The sequence below is a fragment of the Limulus polyphemus genome, unplaced genomic scaffold (assembly GCF_000517525.1).
Source record: "Limulus polyphemus unplaced genomic scaffold, Limulus_polyphemus-2.1.2 Scaffold253, whole genome shotgun sequence".
NCBI classification, from domain to species: domain Eukaryota; kingdom Metazoa; phylum Arthropoda; class Merostomata; order Xiphosura; family Limulidae; genus Limulus; species Limulus polyphemus.
In genome coordinates, this window is record NW_013665863.1 from 443,504 (window position 1) to 455,493 (window position 11,990).

Genomic DNA, 11,990 nt, shown 5'->3' on the forward strand with positions numbered 1-11,990 from the left:
TATTTTTTTACTACTGCTATACTATACTCTTAGTTACGTAATAGGTGTATTAGTATTACTAAACTAATTTAATTTAATGTAGATAGTTTTAGTTCTGTATATATATATATATATATAGGAAACTTGTTTTTATCAGAAGTCATTGTTAATAACTGCCATAAGGACTCAACTATTCTGCCATGATTAAAAATTGGATATTCATAGTTAAAAATGTATAGTTTAACTCCTCTAGTTCCTTCAATTAGACTATTTGCATTGGCTTTTTGGCATATACTAGAGTACATCTATTAAAAGTCTAACTGGACAAGTATGCAATTTTTTGTACAGATTTCTACAATGAGTTTCAACATTCTAGAAAACTATGTTTTAGTTCACTTGTGCAAGACATTATCAGTTCAGAAAGACCTTTGGTCTGTAACTGTGTATGACAAAACTACTATAAAGTTATACAACTGCATAGTTGTTGAAGGCATTTTTGAAGTGATGAAGTATGTTTTAACCAAATATAACATTCATAATCATTCTAGGAGCTTCAAAAGTATCCAAGTTTCACATACATCATTAAGTTCAGAAATATTTAAAAGTAGGGATAGTGATGAAACAAATTGGTGGCCATAAAAATTGCCTGTTTAAAACCACCTTTAAAATGTCTGAATATTAATAATCACTACTTCCCAGTATTAGCTGAGCAAAACTACAGTTAATTGTACTTATAAAACTGCCTAAATCGTTATATACATGTTTATGGAGTATATCAAAATTTCACTATTTCAACAAATTTTCATATAAGTATGTAAGTAAGTGACTTTTCCAGACAAGCATACAAAAAAAAAGAAAAACCTTATCACTCTAAATCTTTCACAGAATTCTTCCTTCTGGGGTTTCAGTGATTCATTTCTTGTACCGAAGAGGATACTAGTATATATATGCACATGTATAATATGGATGATGCACTACTTTCGGCATATAATTAGATTTGTCTCAAACTAATGTAATTATAATGATTTGAGAAATTAGAGAAATTTTTTTTAATTTTAAGTAAATCAGTTGTTGTAGTTTTGACTTTTCTTGTTTCCAATACCTTTTGTAGCATTAAAATTTTCTATATTACTATAGTTAGCTAGGTTATATATATATCAATCTCTACTTGTTATTAAATTTAGAAAAAAATTGATTATACTTGTTCAAGTTAAGGTTTCTGTACAGAAGAAGTCACATGCTTCTTGTCCAAAAAACATTACTTAATAAACACCTACTCTCAATAAACTGCTTTCAACAACTGAAGAACTGTTTTATTATACACAAAATTTACATACAATGAAAAGTCTTACCTCTACCACATCGGAAACAGCTTCAAGCAATTCCACAAGCTTATTAAATCCATATTTAGAAACTTTACATTGATGACCATACTGATGATGATAGGCAATAGTAAACTTGCTGAAGAGCATTGTTCCTGATGGACTATTGTTTAATAATTCAACCACCTCCATTGCAAATTGTCTGGTTCGCTCAACTTCTTCAGCTGTTTGTCCTGTGAGATATTAACTCATAAATTAAAAATCTACCTTTTATAATCAATAATTTAGACCTGTTCTTTTTAATAGTTCATTTTGGATTTTTGTTTCCAAGTATAAGAAATAAACCTATAACATGAGAGCAGATACTGGCATTTCAACCTAATTTCAATACATCACAGAAGATATCTGTGCTCAGAACCTGTGAACTAGCAGTAACAGCAAAGCTTGTTAGACTGCGCAAGACAGTTAATTCACATGTTAAAATTACTTACCATAACAAGATGCTATCTACTCTTGTTAAGGATTGTTTTGATTTGTTTTGAATTTTGTGGAACGCTACATGAGGGCTATCTGCGCTAGCCGTCCCTAATATAGCAGTGAAAGACTAGAGGGAAGGCAGCTAGTCATCACCACCCACTGCCAACTATTGGGCTACTCTTTTATCAACAAATAGTGGAATTGACCATCACATTATAATGCCCCCATAGCTGAAAGGACGAGCATGTTTGGTGGGAAGGGGATTCAAACCTGTGACTCTCAGACTGTGAGTCAAGTGCCATGTCAGATGTTAATTGCTTATGTTTGCCAGTTGTCAATTAAAGGCCTTTACTTATACTTCTTAATAGTATAAATATACATACTGTGTTGTTTTTGGGCTTATAATTCTTCTACAGTAGGTGTCTGTGACTTATTGGCAATAAATTGTTTAAAAAAAAAATAATAAATATATATATATATATACACACACACACACATTCGAAACAAGTTAAACGTATGTACAACAAATTCTTCACACTATGAGGATTATAGGCATAATATAAACACTATATGTAGTTTTCTTCTTGTCAAAAGTCCACTTAGGCCTATTCAATTACTTTAGAATTTCAGTTAGCAAGCCAAACTACCCTTCCCTATTTCTATTTCATTAGTATTCTGCGTATAATTCGCTTATAACTGTGGCACAAGTTACTGCAGTCATATAAATTATTATTCTTATCTCCTTTTTTACTGTTAGTCTTACTCTAGCATATTAAACATTAGGCCTATGTTAATTGCTAGGCCTATCACTTCTACAGCAGTTAATTTAACACTGAACTCTTTCTTGGACATGACTTTACTCTCTTCTGCTATTGTCTGACTGCTGTTTCCACTTGTCTTAGACTATTTGTATGTTTATCACTTAATCGTCTGTCCGTCTTCTAGAAATCTCTATATTCTCGACATCTATGTATTGCATGTGACATTTGATAGTCTCAACATCAATGAATTATAAACACAACTTCCAACCATTGTCTACTTTTAACTCTCTTATTATAAGCAAAATTAAACAATCATAAAATATTCACTCACACAATAAATCAATAAATAATATCTACACTAAACAGTCTTTTATATCATGATATACCCTAATCATCTGGCCATGCCAGACCTCTTGTGAAGGAAGAGAAAAAAATTTAATAAGTGTTTATTGTGTACTGTATTTCTTCATAAGATTGATAAAATCATACAATATGCATATAAATAGTTTTTTCAGAAACAATAATAAAATACAATAAAGTAGAAATATGAAATAAAAAAGGCATACCTCTGTTCTTTATAGTTATGACAGTATCCTCTGACGTCTTTGTAACCTACAATTTAAATAAGTACCTTCATTCATAATAAATCTAAATATTTATGTAATATTAATTGTTTTATACACACTTAAATATATATTACATACGGTAAGCTGATTTGATGTTTCAGTCCTTCAAGTGCTTAAAAATTAATAATACACAACAAAATTTAGCTGCATAGGAATGTAAGACTCTACAATTTTGATGAATCAGCATATTCAGTTTCCCCCCTTTTTTATGGCATTTCCTACTACAAGTATCTCGTGGTGAGATATGAAAATTCAATGCAAATATGGTAAAAACAAGGTCAGTCTTAAGTATTTGACATCCCATAAATTTCAAAGTATTTAATAGAACATTGGAATTCCAAAATAAATATTTAACACTTGTTGACAATATACAGGATTTAGTTCTATTGACACTATACAACTTACTACAGCTACGTCAAAATGTTGACAAAATATAGCTTACCACAACTAAGTCAGCCACTTCTGCTAACATATCTGTCAATGTACATATTCCATAACTAGTTATCTGAAGTTTCCTGCCTATTTTGTGTTCATAAAAGACTGGTAATTCAGACAGAAAGATCTGTTTGCTAGCTCGTGACCTAAGAACACGCAAAATGTCATTGCCAAATCGTTTCACTTGGGTCAGGTGAGTCAAGGTCAACATACGACTTGACCCTTGACCTAAAATCTAAAAAAAAATTGTTTTAGCAACAGAATATGAAATACACCTAAGTCTAATTTTTCATAATCAAATACATAAATGAAATACTTCTTATCGTTAAAGCACAGAATAATGTAGTGTTTATTATGTCACCCAAATAGCCTTATCCCTAAAACAATGCAATAAATATCTTAGTACACTAAATTTTTCAATATCAGCCAGTTTGGAGTTAGTTACTTTTTTACACTGAAATTTTTGTACTTGTCTGTATATTCACATAGAACCCAGACAAAAGCACATTTATAGCCAAGCAGAAAAAACAAAAAGAGTACTACCACCTACCTATGGTAAAGATTGCAATAAGTGCCTAAATTAATCCCTGTTACAGCAGACTCAAACTCAGCCATATAAAGATAACAACATTTTATTCAAGTTATACAAGCTTGTGACATCGAAAACTTTGTTTTTTAATATATGCCTTTGTTATGTAGCAGTATGTATCTGATAAGAAACTGGTTTGAAATTGGAAAATATTGACAAAGTTTTAAGGCTTTCAGTTTAGGTCAGTATATATTTTATTGTTTAAATTTTTAGCCACAACATAATTGCTCATAGAATGGCTCTGAGTTTCTTTTCAAGTACAACATTTCTAGTTCCTAGCTCTGAGAATGGCTCTGAGTTTCTTTTCAAGTACAACATTTCCAGTTCCTAGCTCTGTCATCTCTTGACCAACTTGAGATCTAATTACAGTTTTGAACTCATGAGGTCAAACTCTTTCAATTGATGTATTTGACCACACCCAAGGTCTCATAGATTAATTTACTGTAATCCTAACTAAAAGAATTTCAATTTGAGGGTAGGATGGTAGAGATCCTGATGAGCAATAAAATCAAATACATGCACCCCATGCTTGGTATTGCTGATGCACAAAAATACAGCTAATAAAAAGGGGGAAAAAATCTCATAAATAAATTTATTCTAATCCTGCCTAAAAGATTTTCAAGTGCCATAATTATTGAGGATTCCCTCTTGTTTTCTCTTGATAAATACAAAAGTATCACCCAATTAATATGCAAGTGAGTTTATTCAGTTTTTGAAATAGAAAATATTAAGGCCATTTTTTTTTCTGGTGAATACTAATAGTTCATTGACATTTTATAATAATTTTGATGGATAAATCAAAATCATTATGCCAAATGTTGGATAACTGAACAAACTGGTTAAGAGACACACCCATATGTAATTCTTCTCTTTACCTGGACAACATCTGACACTGCTTCTAACAGTTCTGTTAATTTAGTAAATTCATAATCTCCAAGACAACACTGATGCCCAAAATGCTGATGATAGGCAGGAACAAACTGATCAAAAGGTAACAAACACTGTGGTTGAATCTTCAAAAGTTCCACCATTTCTTGCTTAAATAGAACAAGATGATCTTCTACAGATTGTTTGTTTTTACATCCACCTCGAAAAAAATAAAACAAACTAGCTATTCCAAGAAGTTTTAAAAGACATATATAGAAAACTTCAGTCCAAAATCAAATACTGAAAATGTAAGAAAAAAAGAAGTAAAAATTACTATTAGTGTTTTTACAGGAATTCTAATAAAATGAATACAAAATTATATTTTTAAGGTGTCAGCTATTACTATTAGAAGCCTTCTTTCTGTGTAAATGTTATAAACTTCTATACATCATCCTAGCTTGCTCACCGAAACACAGATGTGATAGTAAATTCTTCAAGTATAACAAATAACATCCATTGATAAAACACTCATACAAAAAACGGTTGAATCTTTTAAATAAAATCTGTATTATACATTATAAGAAATAATCAAATAACTATAGAGAATTAAAAATTAATTCTGGCAACAGTTCTTCAAATCATCAAGTTTCAATCACAAACAACTAAATCACTGAATAATGCCATAACTCACAAGTCACAAAATATAAAACGAATGTGATTGTGCTTAATTTTCTAGTTATATTAAGTTTTATTTAAAAAGTAAATCAACACATTTTAATTTTTAATCCTGTGAAAAATATGAGTCATTTGAGTAGACAATTTGACTAATTATTAAGTTTGGGATACTAATAAAATGGGAATAGCTTTACATTCTACAGTAAATCTTAATAATTTGGCCAAATTACATTCTACCACAGTCACATTTATACTATTAATGACAGGAACAGATAAAAATATAACAAAATTTAAATCCTAAGATTGCTAATCATTTCGAAGATATTATATATTATGATATAAAATACCTACTATTTTCTTGTAGCATAAGATGAAAAACAAAATATTTTGGTGATCCTAATCTAAAATTATATTGCAGCTGTACCTTCTACCTAGTTCATCTGATAAGTGTATTCCTGATTAATAATGATTATTCATTGCATTAACTGTTTACTGAATAAAATCCTACTCTATAACATGTGTCTAGACTACCTAATACACTTTTAACATTTCTACTAGGGGTGCATATCTCATCATAGTAGTCAATAACATATGTATGTAGATATTGATGCTGCAATACGGTATGTATCTAGATACAGAAGTTTTACCAACAGTTTGTTACAAAGTTTGAGTCTTGTCTGTAATTTATTATCTATATTACTAACGTTGTCTTATTTAAGTAGTTCACACTTTACAGTGCTTTTTCAAATTATCAAATGGTAGCTGACAAGAGAAGTAAAATAAAAAAAGTTAATATCTGTCTATCTATTTTGTTATTGTTAATTTGATATGTTACTTTGCATGTAATGTTTTTCATATAATAAATGAAGACAACATGTAGTAATCAATACTTATCTCCTTTTATTGAATCATTAATTTTAAACAAAAATACTTTATTAGAAATTCAGTTTTTTCTGTACAAAAGACTTGTAATGTTTCACTGAAAGTTTGCCAAATTTTGTGAAGATACATAATTTATATCATATTGGATGATGTATCGCCAGACCATTAAATTTCTACTAATCACACTGAAGCATAGAATACACATAACCAATAATAAAGATATTGTTACAAGTATGGTATGTTAGTGAAAACACGTGTATAAAAAACAGATTTTTGTCTATCTTACATGTCTTTAAGTACCTAAGCTACAAAGAAACAAAATATATTAAAATCTACACTTGTTTTATGACAAATAATAAGTGTGAAGAAAGAAAGACCTGCCTTGTGATATGTTTGTAACTTTGTACCACTGTATTTGTTTGATTCCTAATCCTGACTTGGTTATCTCCACTCCAGGGATACAAGTTAACAGATACTCTAATGGAACACCTTCTTGTCCCTGTGAAACTAAAAGTTCTTGATCTTCGAAGATCTTTACGTTTTTGTCCTTATTTGTCAATGGACCAAACTGAGCTACATAACAGGAACAGAAGCTGTAAAAGAAAACTCTGTATCATGAAATTAAATCTAAATTTGTTAGAAAACAACACATCATTGAAGAAGATAATTTTTTACTGAGCATCTTAAGCACCGCCAGCTTCACATTATACAGCCACTTTAAATCATTATATTCAACTGTTAATACATTAATATTCATACAACACGTAAAAAGTATTTACATAAACCTTTTTACCCTTTTATAAACACACACGTATATATATATATATATATATCAAGAACTATGAGGCCCAGTCTGTTCTTCAATCTGCTGTTTGTCACTGAGTTAAGAGATCTGAGGAACTCCACCCTTAATCTGTAACACTTGGCAAAGGTAAATAGAGGAGCAAGACCATGTTCTCCTTAAATTATATGTATATATGGTGTTATTTTACTTGTGTGTAACATGTGAAGTTCTCCATTATCATGTAAAGAACTTATGTTTATATCGGTTTTGAAGAGTATGTAGCATGGATGCTAGTGATGGAGTTCTGCAAATAATTTGCTTGTTTCAAGTTTTTTTATGTTAGAAACAAAATGAAAAGATAAATTTGTGTCTCCCATAAAAGTTCACTTTTACCTTGTGGCATTATTGATTTTTAAAATGCAAAATAACACAACTTAAGATGGGTAAAACTTTTTATTATAAAGGGAGTACAACATTTCAACTGGACATTTTGTTTTTATAATGAACCTTGAAATCAAATACTACTTATTTTCAAAATTTATTATGTATTTCAAACTACTTTGAGATGTAATTGTGATAAAATAATTCAAGTGCAGACTATAAATATAAGTTCTTTCCCTTGGTTTTATTTTTTAACCAATTTTCTACAGTCAGTCAGAAGCAGACCCCTTTATACTACAAATTTATTCAAATTCATTGTCTTTTCCCATGTCTAATATCAATGAGATTTTTCTTCTAGTGTCTTGTTGTACATTCAATAATGTTTTTATGGTGATTGACAATTTAACTATTTTTTGGTTTCATTAAAACTTACCTAATTTTTAACCTGGTATAATATAAATACCACAGTTATTAAACACATACCTTTTTTTTGTTTGAAAAGATGTATAAAGAGGTTAATATAAAATGTGATTCTGTTATTTATAAAGGGTTTGCAATGTTTTTTCTTAATGGTATCAGTATACTAAGTAATTCCTTTTAAAAGTTTGGAAATCACCAAGTGTGAATAAGTTTGGATATAGATATAATATAATTCATTTAATTAACAAAGGATTAGTAGTTTTGTATCATATATAGTGTAATAGATATGACACAAGAATGGTAAAAATGTTTTACCTGTTAAGTGGTATTGAGCCATGGTGATTGTCCAGCATCTTATGCACACGAGGTCCAAGGGTCTTTAATGACATACATACTTTGGGTAATGGATATGTACTTCTTGGCTTTGTCCAGTCATTCCAACTAACTTGTTGGAAATGGTGTTCACAAAAAGGTTTCTCAGTGGAACATTGTCTCTGCTGAATAAATATTTAAGCTATGTAACACAAAAAAATATTAGGGAAGTGTTCATGATGCATGATTTATCTATACTTAATTTATTTTCTCATTCTTCTATTTATGAAAAGTGAAAATCATTTCTGTATGAGATCTTGTGCTGCACTCATCATTGTACTCCAATCACAAGTGTTTCTTAACTTTGTGAACTCAATTCAGAATAAAAACACAATGTTACTTAAAATTTACAATTCTACAAGAAGTGGTATTGCTGAATTCTGTTGGTTCAATTCAACAAAACCACTCCTCTTGATAATGTAACCTTTTATTTTTTCCTGAATGTACTTTAATTTTTCAACTTTTAAACCATGAAACACTGAAGGGTATTTTAAAGTTGACTTAGAACATTATTTGAAAGTTATATGTACATTTGCTGCCCAGTAATATCTGTTAACAGAACGTACAAGTCATAGTTAGTTCTAAAAACTTTGTCAAACATCTAAAATGGATACTTTTTTTTTTGTGTTATGATGCTGGAAATAAAATGTCAACATATACATTCTTCAACATTAGTCCTGATTTTGTGAACACTTTACCATTAGAAAACCTCTAAGAAACCTGAAAAGCATCAATGTTTAATTCAAATTGATTTTTAAAATGTAAAGTTTAGATTAACATTCTGTGTATATATTTTTTGTCAATAAATCATGTTAACAAAAAAGATCTCTGTTGAAACAAAATAATGTAATGACACATGAGAATGAAATCTGTGCACAACTACTTGTAGAGAGTGTACGAGTCTTTTTTGCACATGTACAAAACCATTCCAGTATTTTTGAAAATCCAAATCACGGAATACTAATAACTGAGAAACACTATTACCTCAGCTACTAAAATCATATTATGTACCTAGTTTTAAAACACTTGTTATTTATGTGTGTGTGTGTATATATATATATATATATATATATATATGTACACACAGAGAGGGAAGATATTTCATCTATTACAGTATTTTGAACTGACACTTTTGTTCATGTAGTTTTGATTTTATATGCACCCTAAAAATTCACCCTTGTTTTGTGCATGAAGTTATTCTTTAGTTTGTAATGTATTCTACTAAGTCAATCTCCAAAACTGAAAATTATACAGCTGCAGATGCCAGATTAAGTCTGTATTTCTTGTAAAACTTGTCTACTTCTTAACTTTCAAATATTTGCAGCTCTGTAAATTAGAATATACCAAAAAGTAAAACTTACCTGGTGTGATCCTTCAGCTTCAAAAGATGACGATGTGATTCGGTAGTCAGGCTTTAAGCATACAATACATTCTCCAGCTTCTTCAGTAATTATTAACATGTCCATCTGGGTCAGGTCTGAAACAGTGATAGCTCTATTGTACCTAGATAATATAAACACATGCAGTATTACTCCCCTACATAATTTACATACATTGTTAAGCAGCGTGTGTTGTTACTCTATCATTAGTGTTTCTGGTACATTCAAAAACACTGGGTTACATGAATAAATAAACACCAATGTCCATTTCAAAATTACAATTTTAGAAAGCTGAACATCACATTCCTGCTGTTTATGAGAATATTTTATCTACCATTGAAAGAAGAGGTGTCAAAAATTGGTAAGTGAAACACACATTGCACCATATAGTCAACAAAAAAACAAATATTCTTGAATAGCTTATTTCTAGCAGCTAAATTCCATCATTTTAAGAACTATAGTTTTGCTTTCAAAAGGGTAATAATTAATACCAAATAACTTCCTATTAATTACTTCAGTTAGAGTACCAGTGCAGAGGAAGTTGGGATAAAGAAATGCCTTACAAGTGAATGGAATTTACACACCTTACCCATTACTTTAATGTAGGAGATAATTTGTGATAGATATTATTATACTAAACAGAGAAAGGTACAGTCAATATGTATGTTTGGAAGATTTTGAATGACAAGCAAGATGCAAACCTTGCTGCAACTACAATATAAAACACTGAATACACACTGATAAAACAAAGTTCAAACAAGTAGATTATAAAAAACCTGTAAAACATACCAGTCTGACCACATTAAGATAGGAATAATGAGCTGACCTATAACTAGCCTCACTCCTTACAGACACATTCCTTTCAATTTACATGCGAAAGGTTTTTAGGTTAAAAACAAACCATAGGAAAGAAAATATTAAGTATATTTCATCATCTGGATACCATTCTTGATTGCTTCGAAATGAAAATATGTGTGCAACTGAATCACTAAAGAAACACTTGAAAACAACTGAATAAGCATAACCTCCTGAAAAACTCAGTAACATCTTAACAAAAAAAAAATGATCCCTATCTTATATAAAGAGAGAGGCAGATATAAAATAATTCCAATCAACAGGATTAGTATTGTAACTTTATTTTTGACAAAAAAGCAAAATGAAATTTCTAAAAACAAGTGTCATCTTACACAGATGTTAATATTCAGTACTATATTCTAGCAAATGTGCTAACGCATGTACATTGACATTAGTTCAGCTCACTCACAATGCGGTACTTTTAAATGTTAATTAAATATTAACAGTTCAAAGCTGTTAAGTAACAAAACAAATTGTACTTTTCTGTTACTATTATTGATAATAAAATAATTTTCCCATGTACCACATTCCATTGTCAGATACAAGAAATTTAATACACATAATGCAAGTACTAGCCTTGTCTTGGTCTCTTAAAACCTGCTCATTTACTCAACTTACCTGTTCTGAAACCTTTCTTTCAAGTTGCAAAGGGGAATTCTGTTGAATGGTGTATCATTCAATAGGGCAAGCACCTCACACCTGAAAATTATGTCCATTTAATGATATAACAAAAGTAGATGTAAAAGAAAGAATCTTGTGATTTCAGCCCCAACTGGTATTATTTAACACAAAGTACAATTGTTTACCACAAATCTCTCAAACATCTTAAATTGGTTAAGACTTTCTTTTGTATGTCTCGGTCAATTTTGAATATAATGCTGACTAGTTCTCATGGCTAGAAATACTAATAACAAACATAAATTTTGATTTTATTAGCAAAATATTGTGAATCTCGGTAGCCTTGTGGTATAATAATGGAATCACATGCATGTGTCTGATTAATTTACCTGTTAACATAACAAAATAACATAATATTTTGGGACAACATGGGACCTCCTGGTACATCTTGGCTGTTCCATCCTCAAAACTAAATTAAAAGGATTAAAAAAATTTAAACCCAGCTCTTTTCATTCACATACAAGCTTTTCTTAAACTCATTTAAATTTACTGCCTCTACAACATCTGA

General features: G+C 29.9%; 1 protein-coding gene across 4 annotated transcripts in view; it reads right to left on the reverse strand.

Annotated features, from left to right (window-relative positions):
- The window catches only part of LOC106478818 (meiosis regulator and mRNA stability factor 1-like), a 34,936-nt gene that overhangs the window by 14,752 nt on the left and 8,194 nt on the right, over nucleotides 1-11,990 (reverse strand). For 3 of the 4 annotated variants that reach the window (XM_022382499.1, XM_022382500.1, XM_022382498.1), the window contains exons 4-11: nucleotides 11,423-11,503; nucleotides 9,932-10,073; nucleotides 8,514-8,695; nucleotides 6,995-7,206; nucleotides 5,065-5,276; nucleotides 3,608-3,835; nucleotides 3,106-3,151; nucleotides 1,332-1,534 (exon numbers count right to left, since the gene is read on the reverse strand). In XM_022382499.1, coding sequence (XP_022238207.1) covers nucleotides 1,332-1,534; nucleotides 3,106-3,151; nucleotides 3,608-3,835; nucleotides 5,065-5,276; nucleotides 6,995-7,206; nucleotides 8,514-8,695; nucleotides 9,932-10,073; nucleotides 11,423-11,503 — 1,306 coding nt within the window. Of the gene's footprint in view, nucleotides 1-1,331; nucleotides 1,535-3,105; nucleotides 3,152-3,607; nucleotides 3,836-5,064; nucleotides 5,277-6,994; nucleotides 7,207-8,513; nucleotides 8,696-9,931; nucleotides 10,074-11,422; nucleotides 11,504-11,990 lie in introns of those variants that run through there. The other variant, XM_013939389.2, reaches the window with a different exon arrangement.